Genomic DNA, 18,671 nt, shown 5'->3' with positions numbered 1-18,671 from the left:
GTGACTCATTTGACTAATCATAAGCTAAACTGACCGAATTCTGCTGACATTACTGCTTTTAAACCTGCCCAAATCAAATGTAGGTTGGGCCTAGACCCGCTCCTCCTGTGCCTCTTGTACCATATTGCTGTGCCTATATTTATATGATCACGTGGTCACATTACGCTGGCTCTGAATCAGACTCTTGTCAGTGCGGCCCAAAGCCAGTGTGCACTCATATTTATATTTTAGAATTATTTTTTCCCTTCTTGACAGTTTAAAAAAATTGACTGAAGTCACATAATTTAGGAGCAATCTTCGAGTCTGTACCTTCTTGCACTGACAGAATATCAGCCTACTGCAGCTGCAGAAAGCTACCTAATTTATTCATCCCTGGGATGCAGGCGTCGCTTGCAAGGTCAGCATTTATTGCCCATCCCTAATTGCCCCTCAAAGGTGGTGGTGAGCCGCCGCCTTGAACCGCTGCAGTCCGTGTGGTGAAGATGCTCCCATGGGCTGGCTTTGTCGTCGCGGTTTGGTACAACTGAGTGTCTCGCTGGGCCATTTCAGAGGGGCAGTTAAGGGTCAACCACATTGCTGTGGGTCTGGAGTCACATATAGGCCAGACCGGGTAAGGGCAGCAGATTTCCTTCCCTAAACGGACATCAGTGAACCAGTTGGGTTTTTACGACAATCCGGTAGTCTCATGGTCACCATTACTGATACTTGCTTTTTATTCCTGATTTATTTAATTAACTGAATTTTAATTCCCCAGCTGCCTTGGTAGGAATTGAACTCGTGTCTCTGCATTATTAGTCCGGGGCCTCTGGATTACTAGTCCAGTAACACAACCACTATGCCACTGCACCCAACAATGAATGCAAGTCAGCCTCTAATGGCCCGGTGCGACAGTCCCTCTGAAGCAGCAGTTTCTTGACTGATTCCTTTGCAATTGAGAGTAAAGGAAGAACTTGCATTTATATAGCACCTAATCGCACCACAGGATGCCCCAAAGTGCTTCGTGTCCAATCAGTTGGCGTGTAGTAAATGTGAGCAGACTGCGACAACCAACAGGGTCCCACAAGCAGCAAGTGGGATGAACAGCCAGTTCATCTGGTTTTCTTGGTGCTGGTTGAAGGAGGAATGGTGGCTAGGGGTGACCTAATGGAGGTCTTTTAACAAAGATGAAAGGTTTTGATAGAGTAGACAGAGTGTGTTTCTTTACAGTGCTTCATTGGCTGTAAAGCGCTTTGAGATGTCCGGTGGTCGTGTAAGGCGCTATAGAAATGCAAGTCTTTCTGTGGGCAGGAACAAAACTAGAGGCCATCAATATAAGATAGTCACTGTGAAATCCAATCGGGAACTCAGGAGAAACTTCTTTACATAGAAACATAGAAAATAGGTGCAGGAGTAGGCCATTCGGCCCTTCGAGCCTGCACCACCATTCAATATGATCATGGCTGATCATTCCCTCAGTACCCCATTCCTGCTTTCTCTCTATACCCCTTGATCCCTTTAGCCGTAAGGGCCACATCTAACTCCCTTTACCCAGAGAGGGGTGAGAATGTGGAACTCGCTGCCACAGGGAGTGGTTGAGGCGAATGCTATATAGATGCATTTAAGGACAAGCGTATGGGGGAGAAGGGAATCGAGGGTTATGCTGATAGAGTTAGATGAGGAAAGACGGGAGGAGGCTCGAGTGGAGCATAAACGCCGGCACGGACTGGTTGGACCGAATGACCTGTTTCTGTGCCGTATATCCCGTGAGAACTCGCAGATCTTCGGATAGCACCCTTGGATCTTGCATGTCCACCTGAACGTGGAGATGGAGCCTTGGTTTAAACGTCTCCTCTGAACGAGGCCGCCTTCGACAGTGCAGCACTGCACGAGTACTGCGTCGAAGGGACTCGCTGAGCTCGGCAGTGCCTCAATTGCTTAAAGTGTCAAGACTCATTATTCACTGCTCCCCAAAATCATCACGCAAAGGGTAGTGAAAAACTGGAACTCTCTCCCCTGAAAAAGCAGTGGAGGGTGAGGGGAGGGGGGGCAGTGTGCTCAACTGACCATTTTAAAACTGAGATTGATAGGTTTTTGTTAGGCAAGGGTATTGAGGGATACGGAACCAAGGCGGGTAAACGGAGTTCAGCTACAGCTCAGCCATGATCTCATTGAATGGTGTAACAGGCTCGAGGGGCTGAATGGCCTCCTCCTCTTCCTGTGTTGTACCCCTGTGATTTACACAGCACTAAAATCAGGACATTTTGCGCTCTTTGTGTGGTGAGGATTATTATTGCATCAAATTAAAATGAAGAAAGATTTTAAGTGGTGGGATCAGGCAGCCGGTCTTAATAATATCAACACGGGGGCTGCTGCACAGATGTTGCTGTCTCACATTTAAACAATCCTCCGGTTAAAGTCGTCACTCTGCCCTTTCCTGCACTGCACTTTACCATCCACACAGCTTCAAACTTTTTGGAAGGTCCTTTAACCATTCATAGCCTGCGCCAAGTCCTGCTCACCCATCGCCCCTGTGCTCTGAACTAAAGAAAGAAAGACTTGCATTTATATAGCGTCTTTCACGACCGCCGGATGTCTCAAAAGTGCATTACAGCCAATTAAGTACTTTTAGAATGTAGTCACTGTTGAAACGCAGCAGCCAATTTGCGCACAGCAAGCTCCCACAAACAGCAATGTGATAATGACCAGATAAACTCTTCTAGTGATGTTGATTGAGGGTTAACAATATTGGCCGGGACATTGGGGATAACTCCTCTGCTCTTCTTCGAAATAGTGCCGTGGGATCTTTTACGTCCCCCTGAGGGAGAAGACAGGGCCTCGGTTTAACGTCTCATCCAAAAGACTGCCCCTCCGACAGTGCGGCGCTCCCTCGGCACTGCCCCTCCGACAGTGCGGCGCTCCCTCGGCACTGCCCCTCCGACAGTGCGGCGCTCCCTCGGCACTGCCCCTCCGACAGTGCGGCGCTCCCTCGGCACTGCCCCTCCGACAGTGCGGCGCTCCCTCGGCACTGCCCCTCCGACAGTGCGGCGCTCCCTCGGCACTGCCCCTCCGACAGTGCGGCGCTCCCTCGGCACTGCCCCTCCGACAGTGCGGCGCTCCCTCGGCACTGCCCCTCCGACAGTGCGGTGCTCCCTCGGCACTGCCCCTAGATTTTTGTGCTGAAATCCCTGGAGTGGGACTTAAACCCACGACCTTCTGAGCCACTGACCTACTGGTGGCTCCTAGTCCACCAGTGTCTCAAATTCTCAGCCTCATGTTCAAATCGCTCCGAGGCCTCGCCCCTCCCTATCTCTGTAGCCTCCACCAGCCCTACAACCCTTCAAGAAATCTGCGTTTCTCCGACATTGGCCTTTTGCCCGACCCTTGGCGGCCAGTCCTTCAGCTGTCTAAGCCTTAAGCTCTGGAATTCCCTCCCTAAACCGCTCTGTGTCCCCACTTTTGAGACCCACCTTCAAAGGTACCTCTTTGACCAAGTTTTCAGTCACCTCTCCTAATATCTCCTTTTCTGGCTCGGTTTCATTTTGTGTCTGATATCACTCCTGCGAAGCGTCTTCATAGAATCATAGAAATTTACAGCACGGAAGGAGGCCATTCCGGCGCATCGTGTCTGTGCCGGCCGACAAAAAGCTATCCAGCCTAATCCCACATTCCCGCTCTGGGTCCGTAGCCCTGTAGGTTACGGCACTTCAGGCGCACATCCAAGTACTTGTTAAATGTGGTGAGGGTTTCTGCCTCTACCACCCTTTCAGGCAGTGAGTTCCAGACCCCCACCACCCTCTGGGTGAAGAAATTTCCCCTCAAATCCCCTCTAAACCTCCTACCAATTACTTTAAATCAATGGTCCCTGGTTATTGACCCCTCTGCTAAGAGGAGTAGGACCTTCGTACCCACTCTATCTAGGGTTCTTTAGCACCTTTTTACATCGGATACACGGCACAGAAACAGGCCATTCGGCCCAACCAGTCCGTGCCGGCGTTTATGCTCCACTCGAGCCTCCTCCCGTCTATCCTCATCTAAATCTATCCGCATAACCCTCTATTCCCTTCTCCCTCATATGCTTGTCCAACCTCCCCTTAAATGCCTCGATACTGTGGCAGCAAGTTCCTACACTAAAGCTGCTATATAAATGGAAGTTATTGCTGAAGCGTGTTCTGACTGGGACGGCACAAGTCTTTTTTAAAAATGTATTCACGGTATGTGGACGTCACTGGTAAGGCCACTATTTACTGCCGGTCCCTAATTGCCCTCAAGAAGGTGGTGGTGAGCCACCTAATACAACGGAGTGTCTCGCTGGGCCATTTCAGAGGACAGTTAAGAGTCAACCACATTGCTGTGAGTCTGGAGTCACACATAGGCCCAGACCGGGTAAGGGCGGCAGATTTCCTTCCCTAAAGGGACATTAGTAAACCAGTTGGGTCTTTATGATAATCCGGTAGTTTCATGGTCACCAATAGCTTTTTTTTTTTAAATTCCGGATTTATATAATTAACTGAATTTAAATTCCCCAGCTGCCATGGTGGGATTTGAACCCATGTCTCTGGATCATTAGTCCAGGTCTCTGGGTTACTGGTCCAGTGATATAACCACGGTAGGTGGTGTGCAACGACCACCCCACGTTAAAAGAATTCACGCGCGGGTATCTTCCACCCTCTCGAATGAAGCTCGGGAACCTGGCAAGTCAGGCACCTTAGAACTCGTATCAGTCTGGAAGCAAGTCATGCTCGACTCTGGGAGACTGGCTAAGCAGGAGAAGATAGAAAATGGGAGCAGGAGTAGGCCATTCGGCCCTTCGAGCCTGCACCGCCATTCAGTAGGATCATGGCGTACCCCTGTTTGTGCTAGACTGAGGTTAGATAGGTCGGTCTTTGGAACAGTTTGTTCACCGTACGTTCAGCAGCCAGGTCTTGTAGGAAAACTGAGATTTAAAAGTCTAATCTGCTCAAAGGCAGCTTGCCAGAAGCTCATGGGCAGGAAACAACTTTTTTAAATTAATAAGCTTTGTGACCTTTTCCGACCAAAGGCTACGCGAGTTCATGTCAGCTGGAGTTCTTCGGCTGTGCATCCTCTCCTGACGGCTCGGGGAAAAGAGAGCCATTATTGTTGGGCGGAAAGCTGTGGGTCCAAGTGCAGCACTGAGCAAAGTTTCCTGGCCCGTCTCCAAGCAACCTTGTGCCAGCAGCGCCCAAATATAATAGCATTGCTTATAACATTGTTTCAGATTATTGAGAGGCTGCCTTAGCATTGCCTTGCAGTGTGCATGGAAGCAGCTTTAACACGTGCAGATCAGCTAGGGTCTAAATGGCAGAGCAGGCCTCGAGGGGCTGAATGGCCTCCGCCAGCTCCACATGGTCCTAATGGTCTGAGACTAGGAATTGAACCAAGGATCTTTCATCATGTCTCTGGCTCAGTACAGGCCTCAGCAGAGCGAGGATGCGGGGGAAAAGGGACTAGCGTGCTAGTTGGGATCAAACCCCAGTGTCAGCCGTGGCTCAGTGGGCAGCACTCTCTCCTCCGAGTCAGAAGGTTGTGGGTTCAAGTCCCACTCCAGCATAAATATCTAGGCTGGCACTCCCAGTACAGTACAGTGCTGAGGGAGCGCCGCACTGTCGGAGAGGCAGTGTTGAGGAAGCGCCGCGCTGTCGGAGGGCAGTACTGAGAGCCTGCCGCGCTGTCGGAGGGCAGTACTGAGAGCCTGCCGCACTGTCGGAGAGGCAGTGTTGAGGGAGCGCCGCCCTGTCGGAGGGGCAGTACTGAGAGCGTGCTGCACTGTTGGAGGTGCCGTCTTTTGAATGAGACGTTAAACCGAGATCCCCTCTGCCCCCTCAGGTGGACGTAAAAGATCCCATGGCACTATTCCGAAGAAGAGCAGGGGGGTTATTCTTCTAGCCAATATTTATCCCTCAACCAGCATCACTAAAACAGATTATATCCAGTCATTATCACATTGCTGTGTGTGGGAGCTTGCTGTGTGCAAATTGGTTGCCACGTTTCCCACATTACAACAGTGACTGCACTCCAAAAGTACTTCATTTGCTGTAAAGCACTTTGGGACGTCCGGTGGTCATGAAAAGGCGCTATATAAATCCAAGTCTGTCTTTTTAGTGACCTTTTTAAAAAGTGACAGTGAAAGATTGGCATCAGAAGCCAGGGTTATCTTTCAGGGAATTCTCAACAGTTTAAAACTACGGATCATGTTTCTGACATGGTACTTTGTGATTTCACGAGTTGCGAAGAGAATGAAATCGGAACGAGATGAAATGGGCCTGTGATTATTTTTTTTCTCTCTTTTCCCTGGCAGCGGGCTGATATTGCTGCTGCGAGTCAAGCTAGCCGTGAGGAGGCACCAGCAGGAGGACAGCACCGTGCCGAAGATCTTTCAGGAGACGGTGAGGCGGCACCCGGATAAAGTGGCCCTGGTGTACGAGGGCATGGACGAGAAGTGGACCTTCAGGGAACTGGACGAGTATTCCAACGCGGTGGGCAACTTCCTGCACGAGCGGGGCTATCGGCCGGGCGATGTGGTGGCGCTGTACATGGAGAGCAGGCCCGAGTTCGTGGGCCTGTGGCTCGGCATGGCCAAGATCGGGGTGGAGGGCGCGCTGCTCAACTTCAATCTGCGCCTGGACGCGCTGACCCACTGCCTATCCGTGTCCGGGGCCAAAGCCATCATCTTTGGAGCAGAGATGAACGACGGTAAGTCAACCTCTGCACGCAGTTTAAAAAGAAAGAGCTTGTTTTTCCCCTGAGCCTCCCACATAACTCAGGACAGCACACTGTGCTTTCCAGACAATTCATGGCGTTTATTTTCCTACGGGGTGCAGTCAGCTAATTTGTGCATAGTGAGATAAATGACCAGTTAATCTGTTTTAACATCAGCAGCAGCATTTATTTCGCTCCTTTTAACATAAACAACAACTTTTATTTAGATAGTGCCTTACCGTAGTTTGGCTTGGGTCAAGGTAGGTTTTAAGGAGCGTCTTGAAGGAGGAAAGAGAGGTAGAGAGGTTTAGGCAGGGAGTTCCAGAGCTTGGGGCCCAGGCAACAAGGCACAGCCATCGATGGTTAAGCGATTATAATCAGGGATGCTCAAGAGGGCAGAATTAGAGGAGCGCAGAGATCTCCCTTCCAAATGGTGCCTGAGGGGGCAGACAGGGACTTGGTTTAACGTCTCACCCGAGAGACGGCACCTCTGACAGTGCAGCACTCCCTCAGCACTGCGATGGGGTGTCGGCCTAGATTTTGTGCTCAAGTCGCTGGACTGCACCGCCAAATATTTCCGTCTCTGTGCCGACGATCCCATCCATCAGGAGCCTGCCGCACAGATCCGATTGGTCCCGAGCATGGATTGGGGTTCTGTTTTGTTAGAAATACGACCACCGTGTGTACTCTTGACACATGACTAGAAAATTGTTAATGTGCAAGGATTGTTCGTTCAGCCCAGGATCTATCTGAATGCTGAAAAGGGCGGTGGAAGCAGATTCAGTCGTAACTTTTTTCCAAAGGGAATTGGAATATATGCTTGCAAAGGAAAAAACTGCAGGGCTATGGAGAGTGGGACTAATCGGATCGCTCTTTCAAAGAACCGGCATGGGCACGATGGGCCGAATGGCCTCTTGTGCGGGATCATTTGCCGAACGCTGGCACAAATCTGTGAAGTTGGACCTTCATGCATGGGTTTTTAAAAAAAAAATAACATGACAACTGTTGCGTATGAGTAAAGACGTCTTACTGCAATTATGTCGGGCTCTGGTGAGACTGCACCGAGAGTATTGTGTACAGTTTTGGTCTCCTTACCTAAGGAAGGATATGCTATTTCTGTATGCGCGGTATCTTTAGTCTCCCACACCCATTCGGTCGCAGAATGTCACGGCCATATTTAAAGCATGTTTTTTTTCGAAGGTAAAGCGTGTTAGACCCAACATGCCTGCTGCCGCACTGTGTAGAAGAGCTGACTCTCGCTCGTGGAGCTGCACCTGACTGATTTGTGCCTGTGCTTGTGTTCCAGCCCTGTTGGAAGTGAATGGATTCCTGGGGAAAAACATTCGGAGGTTCTGCAGTGGGAGCTGGGATCCGAGTAAAGTCGCTGTTGGCACCGAACACCTCGACCCCCTGCTCAACGCGGCATCCAAATTTGCCCCCTCCCCTCCTCCGGCAATAGGATTCATGGGTGAGTGTTTCAATGCAGCATTATCACTCGAATGTAAACGTCAGTGTTCTTTACAGGAACAAAATTCTGCGAATACTGGAAATACAAATCACAAATGCTGGAAAGACAGCGTCTGTGGAGAGAGAAACTGTTAACATGTCAGGTCAATGGCCGAGGGTGCAGCTTATTACAAGAGGATTTGAGTATAAGAGTAAAGATGTCTTACTGCAATTATATCGGGCCCTGGTGAGACCACACCTGGAGTACTGAGCACAGTTTTGGTCTCCTTACCTAAAGAAGGATATACTTGCCATAGAGGGAGTGCAACGAAGGTTCACCAGACTGATTCCTGGGATGGGGGGATTGCCCGATGAGGAGAGATTGATCAGACTAGGCCGATATTCTCTAGAGTTTAGAAGAATGAGAGGTGATCTCATTGAAACATACAACATTCTTACAGGTAGATGCAGGGAGGATGTTTCCCCCGGGCTGGGGAGTCTAGAACCAGGGGTCACAATCTCAGAATAAGGGGTCAGCCATTTAGGACTGAGATGAGGAGAAACTTCTTCACTCAGAGGGTGGTGAATTCTTTACCCCAGAGATCTGTGGAGGCTCAGTCTTTGAGTGTATTCAAGAAGAGATCGATAGATTTTTGGATATTAAGGGAATCAAGGGATATGGGGAGAGTGCAGGAAAGTGGAGTTGAGGTCGAAGATCAGCCGTGATCTCATTGAATGGCGGAGCAGGCTCGAGGGGCCGAATGGCTGACTCCTGCTCCTAATTCTTTTATGTTCTTATTATACTCTGAAGCCAGTTTTCCCGCTTATGTGATGCACCCTTTGCTCTCAGTAGTACTGGCTACAGGTGGAGCTGCCTTTAGTTGTTGCAATGTGCTGTGTGATGTTGGCGGTAGAAAACAGATTCCTTCAAACCAGCTCCCTGGTATGCAACTGCCCTCGGGGACTGACGTTCCTTATACCATAACCTTCCTGTAAACAAAAGCTAGCCTAGTTCAGCAAAGAACAGGCCGGCAATGTACAACAACTTTCATTTATACAGCGTCTTTAATGTCCCAAGGCAATTCAAAGGAGTGTTATGAAACAAAACGTGGCACCGAGCCACATAAGGAGATGACCAAAAAGACGTAGGTTTTAAGGAGCATCTTAAAGGAGAATAGAAAAGGTGGAGAGGTTTAGAGAGGGAATTCCAGAGCTTGGGGTCCAGGCAGCTGAAGGCACGGCTGCCAATGGTGGAGTGATTAAAATCAGCGATGCTCAAGAAGCCAGAATTAGAGGAGCGCAGAGATCTCGGGACGGGGTGGGGCTCGAGGAGATTACAGAGATGGGGAGGGGGCGAGGAGGCCACAGAGGGATTGGAAAACAAGGATGAGAATTTTGAAATCGAGGCGTTGCTTAACCGGGAGCCACTGTCGGTCAGCGAGCACAGGGGGTGATGGGTGAGCGGGACTTGGTGCGAGTTAGGACACGGGGCAGCGAGCACAGGGGGTGATGGGTGAGCGGGACTTGGTGCGAGTTAGGACACGGGGCAGCGAGCACAGGGGGTGATGGGTGAGCGGGACTTGGTGCGAGTTAGGACACGGGGCAGCGAGCACAGGGGGTGATGGGTGAGTGGGACTTGGTGCGAGTTAGGACACGGGGCACAGTGTTTGTAAAGTTTCTTGGGGTGTAATGTTTTAACTGTAAGGCCTAATGTGGTTAGTTTACCTGTAACTGGTGAAAATTGTAATCCAGCGATGCTTCAGTAATTCTTAATTTATTATTGGCTAACTGGCACAATGGTCAGTAAGTTCTTTGGATACATTACACCTACAGTGTGCAAGTCTCTCCTTGTGAGACACTGCACCAGTATACACTGTACCAGTATTCACTGTATTAATGTCACTCTGATGCAATTCAACAGATTCATATGTTAATTGGCCAGTTAACAAGACACTGTTTCATTTATTGCAAAGCTACAGCACTGATCTGTTTCAGAACAGGAACTGAATAGTATTATCCTGTAGATTTGAATAATGGCGCCTCCTCTGTGAATGTGTCTCGAGTGACTGTGAATCTGAAAAACAGCATTGTTTGTGTGTGTGTGTGTGTGTGTGAGAGAGAGAAAGGGATTATCTACCGGTGTTGTGTACCTGGCTGGATCTGTACATCACCTACTTGTACATGAGTGAGCATCTGGATGGTGATTCATTGAAGCACTGACCACTCTCGATCAGCTCCGCTGGGCGGGCCACATAGTTCGCATGCCAGACACGAGACTCCCAAAGCAAGCGCTCTACTCGGAACTCCTTCACGACAAAAGAGCCAAAGGTGGGCAAAGGAAACGTTACAAGGGACCACCCTCAAAGCCTCCCTGATAAAGTGCAACATCCCCACCGACACCCTGGCCAAAGACCGCCCTAAGTGGAGGAAGTACATCCGGGAGGGCGCTGAGCACCTTGAGTCTCGTCGCCGAGGGCGTGCAGAAACCAAGCGCAGGCAGCGGAAAGAGCGTGCGGCAAACCAGTCCCACCCTCCCTTTCCCTCAACGACTGTGACAGGGACTGTGGCTGTCGTATTGGACTGTACAGCCACCTAAAGACTCATGCTAAGAGTGGAAGCAAGTCTTCCTCGATTCCGAGGGACTGCCTACGATGATGATATCTTGCACACAAGTGTGCGTTTTCACGATCTGCCCAGCGGCAACAATGACCGTGCATTTATATAGCGCCTTTAATGGAGTATAACGTCCCAAGGCACTTCGCAGGAGAATTCCCAAACAGAATTTGACACAGAGCCTCATCAGGAGATATTGGGACAGGTGACCGACAGCTTAGTCGGACGGTTTTAAGGAGCTTCTTCAAGGCGGTGTAGAAATTTAGGGAGGGAATAAGAACATAAGAAATAGGAGCAGGGAGTAGGCCATACGGCCCCTCGAGCCTGCTCCGTCATTTAATAAGATCATGGCTGATCTGATCATGGACTCGGGTCCACTTCCCCGCCCGCTCCCCATAACCCTTTATTCCCTTATTGTTTAAGAAACTGTCTATCTCTGTCTTAAATTTATCCAATGTCCCGGCTTCCACAGCTCTCTGAGGCAGTGAATTCCACAGATTTACAACCCTCTGAGAGAAGAAATTCCTCCTCATCTCAGTTTTAAATGGGCGGCCCCTTATTCTAAGATCATGCCCTCTAGTTCCAGTCTCCCCCATCAGTGGAAACATCCTCTCTGCATCCACCCCGTCAAATTTCAGAGATTAGGGCACAGACAGCAGGAGGCTCGGCTAACAATGGTGCGGTGATGAAAATCCGGGGTGCGCCAAGAGACCGGAATTGGGAGAAACGCCGAGATTTAGTCCCACACCCCAGCATATTCCCCCTAACCCTGAAAATCCGTCCTCGTGCTCTTCAAGTTAATGACGATTGAATGTTCCTAACGCATCTGATTTCAGATCTTGGGAGGTAAGAGTTCACGTCCCAGCATAATGCGTCGTGGAATTAAATTCCGTATATCTGGCCATTTGTGGGTCCGCGATCCCCATTTCCCCGCACGATCCACCGATGTCCCCCGCCAGACGCGCTGCCTCCTGCGCGACCTGCCTCCCCCAATGGACGGCTTATTCAGGTTTCTGCGCATGCGCGGGACCGACAATGTAAAGCCAGTGAGCGTCCTGCACGGGATCTTGCAGATGACTGCATGGCTCGGCGGGATCATTGCTCCCCGCTAGGAAATGTGACCTGCGCGCTCAGCAGCCCCCCCCCCCCCGCGCCCCGCCTGCCATCTCACATCAAACAGAGAGAGGACAGCAGAGCACGGGTAATACACTGATCTATCAAAGGTCTTGCATGCAGCATGCACCTCCTACAAGTATTACATTCCTTCCTGCCGTGCTTTCCCCATCACATTTGCTCGCTAACATCCCCATTTATGTCAGCCGTGCCTCATTGGCTAGAACTCTCACCTCTGAGTCAGAAGGTTGTGGGTTCAAGTCCCACTCCAGAGACTTGAGCACAAAAGTCTAGGCTGATACTCCCAGTGCAGCGCTGAGGGAGCGCCGCACTGTCGGAGGGGCAGTACTGAGGGAGCGCCGCACTGTCGGAGGGGCAGTACTGAGGGAGCGCCGCACTGTCGGCGGGGCAGTGCCGAGGGAGCGCCGCACTGTCGGAGGGGCAGTGCCGAGGGAGCGCCGCACTGTCGGAGGGGCAGCGCTGAGGGAGCGCCGCACTGTCGGAGAGGCAGTACTGAGAGAGCGCCGCACTGTCGGAGAGGCAGTACTGAGGGAGCGCCGCACTGTCGGAGGGGCAGTACTGAGGGAGCACCGCACTGTCGGAGAGGCAGTACTGAGGGAGCGCCGCACTGTCGGAGGGGCAGTACTGAGGGAGTGCTGCACTGTCGGAGAGCGTCGCACTGTCGGAGGGGCAGCGCTGAGGGAGGGCAGCGCTGAGGGAGCGCCGCACTGTCGGAGGGGCAGCGCTGAGGGAGCGCCGCACTGTCGGAGGGGCAGCGCTGAGGGAGCGCCGCACTGTCGGAGGGGCAGCGCTCGGGAGCGCTGCACTGTCGGAGGGGCAGCGCTGAGGGAGCGCCGCACTGTCGGAGGTGCCATCTTTCGGATGAGACATTAAACCGAGGCCCCGTCTGCTCTCTCAGGTGAACGTAAAAGATCCCACGGCACTATTTCGAAGAAGAGCAGGGGAGTTATCCCCGGTGTCCTGGGGCCAATATTTATCCCTCAATCAACATAACTAAATCAGATTATCTGGTCATTATCACATTGCTGTGTGTGGGAGCTTGCTGTGTGCAAATTGGTTGCCGTGTTTCCCACATTACAACAGTTACTACACTTCAAAATGTACTTCATTGGCTGTAAAGTGCTTCGAGACTTCCAGTGGTTGTGAAGGGCGCTATATAAGTGCAAATCTTTCTTTCTTTAAAACAACATGTCATCTAGTTCATTGTGAACAATGCCACGGAAGAAGGTGGAGTCTGACACACTGCGGGCATTGTGCGTTGGTTATGGTGCAAAACGATCTTTAAAAACAAACGAGCGAGTAAGTCACACATTTTATCCTGTGTTTTTCTAACCTAAAGCCTGACATGTATAAACAAATGAACTGACCTCTGATTCACTCAGGGATTTACAAGCATTACCTAGATTCCCATACTTGAGCAGTGACCTTAAACCAACATGCCAGGTTAGAAACTAAACATCACAACAGGACTTCAGAGCCTAGACTGCCTACGGGAGAGCCACTAGAGAAAGCCAATGAAGTACATTTGGAGTGTAGTCACTGTTGTAATGTGAGAAACGAACAGCCAATTTGCACACAGCAAGCTTCCACACACAGCAATGTGATAATGACCGGATAATCTGTTTTTTGTGTTGTTAATTGAGGGATAAATAACTCCCCTGCTTTCTTCAAAATGCCATGGGATCTTTTACGTCCACCTGAGAGAGCAGACAGGGCCTCGGTTTAACGTCTCATCCGAAAAACGGCACCTCTGACAGTACGGCGCTCCCTCAGCACTGCCCCTCCGACAGTGCAGCGCTCCCTCAGCACTGCCCCTCCGACAGTGCGGCGCTCCCTCAGCACTGCCCCTCCGACAGTGCGGCGCTCCCTCAGCACTGCCCCGCCGACAGTGCGGCGCTCCCTCAGCACTGCCCCTCCGACAGTGCAGCGCTCCCTCAGCACTGCCCCTCCGACAGTGCGGCGCTCCCTCAGTACTGCCCCTCCGACAGTGCGGCGCTCCCTCAGCACTGCCCCTCCGACAGTGCGGCACTCCCTCAGCACTGCACTGGGAACGTCAGCCTGGATTTTGTGTTCAAGTCCCTGGAGCCACTACCCTCTGACTCAGAAAGGAGTGTGCTGCCCACTGAGCCACAGCTGACACACAGAGGGTGGGGTGGGGCGTGTGTGTGTATTTTCCTTTTATTTAAGTTTCTGAATTTACACACAGGACTGCTCGGAGAGATCAGGAAATTGGCCAGTGCTTGTTATTTGTTCTGCACTCGGACTGTTTGCTCAGCAGAACATGCTTATCAAGCCTTATCGCACTCTGTATCACCTCCAAAAACAGCAACCCACATGGGCAAAGGTGCACAGGCACCCTCTCAGAATGCAACCTTTCATCTACTGCTGGGGCATTGTAACCTTTGCCCCACTCAAGGAGAGATGGTAAACTGAGTCACTGCATCATCGCTGAGGCACAAAATAGATTCCTGAACTAAACCTTCCCCCTCCACTCTAGCCTGAAGCTCCAGAGACTCTTGCCTGCATCTATCCACTTGTGCACAGATATTCTCACCCTTTGCTCAACAAGAATCATCCATGTTTATTACTTTGTAAGAGCCCTTTGTGCCAGACTTATTGGAATGCCCCTTAAATAAGACATTCTTTGGTGCTGAAAATACTTGCATTTATATAGCGCCTTTCACGACCATCGGACGTCTCAAAACACTTTACAGCCAATGAAGTACCTTTTGGAGTGCAATCACTGTTGTAATGTGGGAAACGCGGCAGCCAATTGACGCACAGCAAGCTCCCACAAACGGCAATGTGATAATGACCAGATCATCTGTTTTACTGAGGGATAAATATTGGCCAGGACACCAGGGATAACTCCCCTGCTCTTCTTTGAAATAGTGCCATGGGATCTTTTATGTCCACCTGAGAGAGCAGACAGCCTCGGTTTAACGTCTCAATCGAAAGACTGCCCCTCCGACAGTGCGGCGCTCCCTCGGCACTGCCCCTCCGACAGTGCGGCGCTCCCTCGGCACTGCCCCTCCGACAGTGCGGCACTCCCTCGGCACTGTACCAGAGTGTCAGCCTAGATTTATATGCGCAAGTCCCTGGATTGGGACTTGAACCCACAACCTTCTGACTCCGAGGTGAGAGTGCTGCCCATTCAGCCCATCATTTTTGTGCTGGCTCTTTGAAAGAGCTATCCAATTAGTCCCATTCCCCCTGCTATATCCTCATAGCCTGCAAGTTTTTCCTTTTCAAGCTTTTATCCAATTCCCTTTTGAAAGTTAACTATTGAATGTGCTTCCACTGCCCTTTCAGGCAGCGCATTCAAGCAGTTACATAAGAAATAGGAGGAGGAGTTGGCCATTCAGCCCCTCGAGCCTGCACTGCCATTCAATAAGATCATGGCTGATTTGATCTTGGCCTCAGCTCCACTTCCCCACCCGATCCCTAGAACCCTTTATTCCCTTACTCCGCTGGCCACTCTCGGGGACCTAGCAACGTGAAACCTCTGACACAGTTGGAGCGGCAAATTAGGCTCTCTTTCAACATAAAACAGGTGGCGGTGGCAGGAATTTCAAGCTTCCCGCTGCTAATGGGACATTGTCGCTGTACAAGCTTCAATAGTACATCCACTCCACAACAGCAGTTAGCTGATTAGCAAACCGAAAGCAAAGCAAGTGAAAGCTGGGCATTTATCCCCTGTCCCGTCCCAGGGTGTTCTTCCAGTGTCCTGGCCAGCCAAACCCCATCAAAAAATAGATTCACCAATCGTTCAGATTCCTGAAGTTCGTGGGATCTTGTTATGTGCAAATTAGCTACCGCATTTGCACACACAACAGTGACCACACTTGGAAGTAGTTAATTGTATCATCATAGGCAGTCCCTCGAGTCGAGGATGACTTGCTTCCACGCCAAAAAGTTCACAGGTGTTTCAGTGAAGGACCTAATATTCCGGATCCCGAAGGGTGGAAGATGCCTGTGGGTGGATTTTTTTAACGTGGGGTGGCCGTTGCACACCAGCCACCACACGGGCTTGACAGAGCTAGGTCTTGGTCCGGTGGCAAGGATTAACCAGGACGACTGGAGACCAGCTCTGCTGCACGGACCCAGTGCGCTCACATATCGCACAGTGTGGGCTGGGCCCGTGCTGCCCCTGGGCCCCTGGAGGCCAAGATCAGATCAGCCATGATCTTATTCAATGGCGGAGCAGGCTCGAGAGGCCAAATGGATGACTCCTGCTCCTATTTCTTATGTTCAAAATTAAAGCACATGGTATAGGGGGTAATATACTGAAGTGGATAGAGAACTGGTGGCAGACTGGAAGCAGAGAGTAGGAATAAACGGGTCCTTTTCAGAATGGCAGGCAGTGACTAGTGGGGTACCGCAAGGTTCAGTCCTGGGACCCCAGCTATTTACAATATACATTCATAATTTAGACGAAGGAATTGAGTGTAATATCTCCAAGTTTGCAGATGACACTAAGCTGGGTGGCAGTGTGAGCTGTAAAGAGGATGCAGTGTGACTTGGACAGGTTAGGTGAGTGGGCAAATGCATGGCAGATGCAGTATAATGTGGATAAATGTGAGGTTATCTGAATGTATATTATCTGAATGGCAGCAGATTAGGAAAAGGGGAGGTGCAACGAGACCTGGGTGTCATGGTACATCAGTCATTGAAGGTTGGCATGCAGGTACAGCAGGCGGTGAAGAAGGCAAATGGCATGTTGGCCTTCATAGCGAGGGGATTTGAGTATAGGAGTAGGGAGGTCTTTTTGCAGCTGTACAGGGCCTTGATGAGGCCACACCTGGAGTATTGTGTTCAGTTTTGGTCTCCTAATCTGAGGAAGGATGTTCTTGCTATTGAGGGAGTGCAGCGAAGGTTCACCAGACTGATTCCTGGGATGGCTGGACTGACATATGAGGAAAGATTGGATTGACTAGGCCTGTATTCACTGGAATTTAGAAGAATGAGAGGGGATCTCATAGAAACATAAAATTCTGACGGGACTGGACAGGTTAGATGCAGGAAGAAGTGGGCGGGGGTTGGGAGGGGGAGACTGAGCCACTGGCTGACACTGACACTAAGCGAGGTAAGGAGGGCAGTGAACATGAATGAACTAGAAGAGAATTATAGCGCGAGCCAGTGTCTTCAGGAATATAGGGTGGGGTGGGGGGGTGGCGAGGCGAGAATTGTTAGAGGGAAACAATCATCAAAGTGAGCCTGAGCTAATAAGCCAAACTCTAAACATGGCAGACTTTACTTTGGAGCTTGGGAAATTTCCTGGGGTCATTTATCACACACCAGATGACTAAAATAGCTGCTCTTCTGAAATTAGTCCGTTAACAATTGGATTTTTGCAAACAGGCTGATTTTTTTTTGTTCCCCCTCTCTGACTCTTCACATGACTCTGACTAGCAAATAGTGCAATCCTCACGTAAAGCAATCCGGTGAGACTCCCACAGAACTGAAACACAGGGGAGGGAGTGAGGGAGGGAGAGGGAACGCGGGAGGGAGGGAGGGAGAGGGAGAGCGGGAGGGAGAGGGAGCGCGAGAGGGAGAGAGGGAGGGAGGGAGAGGGAGCGCGGGAGGGAAAGGGAGCACGAGAGGGAGCGCGAGAGGGAGGGAGGGAGAGGGAGCACGAGAGGGAGGGAGGGAGAGGGAGCACGAGAGGGAGGGAGGGAGAGGGAGGGAGCGCGAGAGGGAGCGCGAGAGGGAGGGAGGGAGAGGGAGCGCGAGAGGGAGGGAGAGAGAGGGAGCGCGAGAGGGAGGGAGGGAGAGGGAGCACGAGAGGGAGGGAGGGAGAGGGAGTGAGTGCGAGAGGAAGGGAGGGAGAGAGGGAGGGAGGGGGGGAGGGAGCGCGAGAGGGAGGGGGGGGAGGGAGCGCGAGAGGGAGGGGGGGAGGGAGCGCGAGAGGGAGGGGGGGAGGGAGCACGAGAGGGGGAGGGGAGGGAGTGCGAGAGGGAGGGGGGGAGGGAGCGCGAGAGGGAGGGGGGGAGGGAAGGGGGAGGGAGCGCGAGAGGGAGGGGAGGGGGGGAGGGAGCGCGAGAGGGAGGGAGGGAGAGGGAGGGAGAGGGAATGAGGGAGGGAGGGGGGGAGGGAGCGCGAGAGGGAGGGGGGGGAGGGAGCGCGAGAGGGAGGGGGGGAGGGAGCGCGAGAGGGAGGGGGGAGGGAGCGCGAGAGGGAGGGGGGGAGGGAGGGGGGAGGGAGCGCGAGAGGGAGAGGGAGGGGGGGGAGTGAGTGCGAGAGGAAGGGAGGGAGGGAGGGGGGGGAGGGAGCGCGAGAGGGAGGGGGGGAGGGAGCGCGAGAGGGAGGGGGGGGAGGGAGCGCGAGAGGGAGGGGGGGAGGGAGCGCGAGAGGGGGAGGGGAGGGAGTGCGAGAGGGAGGGGGGAGGGAGCGCGAGAGGGAGGGGGGGAGGGAGGGGGGAGGGAGCGCGAGATGGAGAGGGGGGGGGGGAGGGAGCGCGAGAGGGAGGGAGAGGGAACGCGGGAGGGAGGGAGGGAGAGGGAACGCGGGAGGGAGGGAGGGAGAGGGAACGCGGGAGGGAGGGAGGGAGAGGGAGCGCGGGAGGGAGGGAGGGAGAGGGAGCGCGAGAGGGAGAGAGGGAGAGAGGGAGCGTGAGAGGGAGGGAGGGAGAGGGAGCGCGAGAGGGAGGGAGGGAGGGAGAGGGAGCGCGAGAGGGAGGGAGGGAGAGGGAGCGCGAGAGGGAGGGAGGGAGAGGGAGCGCGAGAGGGAGGGAGGGAGAGGGAGCGCGAGAGGGAGGGAGGGAGAGGGAGCGCGAGAGGGAG

General features: G+C 52.2%; 1 protein-coding gene across 6 annotated transcripts in view; it reads left to right on the top strand.

Annotated features, from left to right (window-relative positions):
- The window catches only part of slc27a1a (solute carrier family 27 member 1a), a 61,288-nt gene that overhangs the window by 20,090 nt on the left and 22,527 nt on the right, over positions 1–18,671 (top strand). For all 6 annotated transcript variants that reach the window (XM_070867190.1, XM_070867191.1, XM_070867193.1 and 3 more), the window contains exons 3-4: positions 6,296–6,690; positions 8,003–8,164. In XM_070867190.1, the coding sequence (XP_070723291.1) occupies positions 6,296–6,690; positions 8,003–8,164 (557 nt within the window). The remainder of the gene's footprint in view (positions 1–6,295; positions 6,691–8,002; positions 8,165–18,671) is intronic.

The sequence above is a fragment of the Pristiophorus japonicus genome, chromosome 24 (assembly GCF_044704955.1).
Source record: "Pristiophorus japonicus isolate sPriJap1 chromosome 24, sPriJap1.hap1, whole genome shotgun sequence".
Classification (NCBI taxonomy): Eukaryota; Metazoa; Chordata; class Chondrichthyes; family Pristiophoridae; genus Pristiophorus; species Pristiophorus japonicus.
This window is presented reverse-complemented; position numbering and strand designations above follow the sequence as displayed.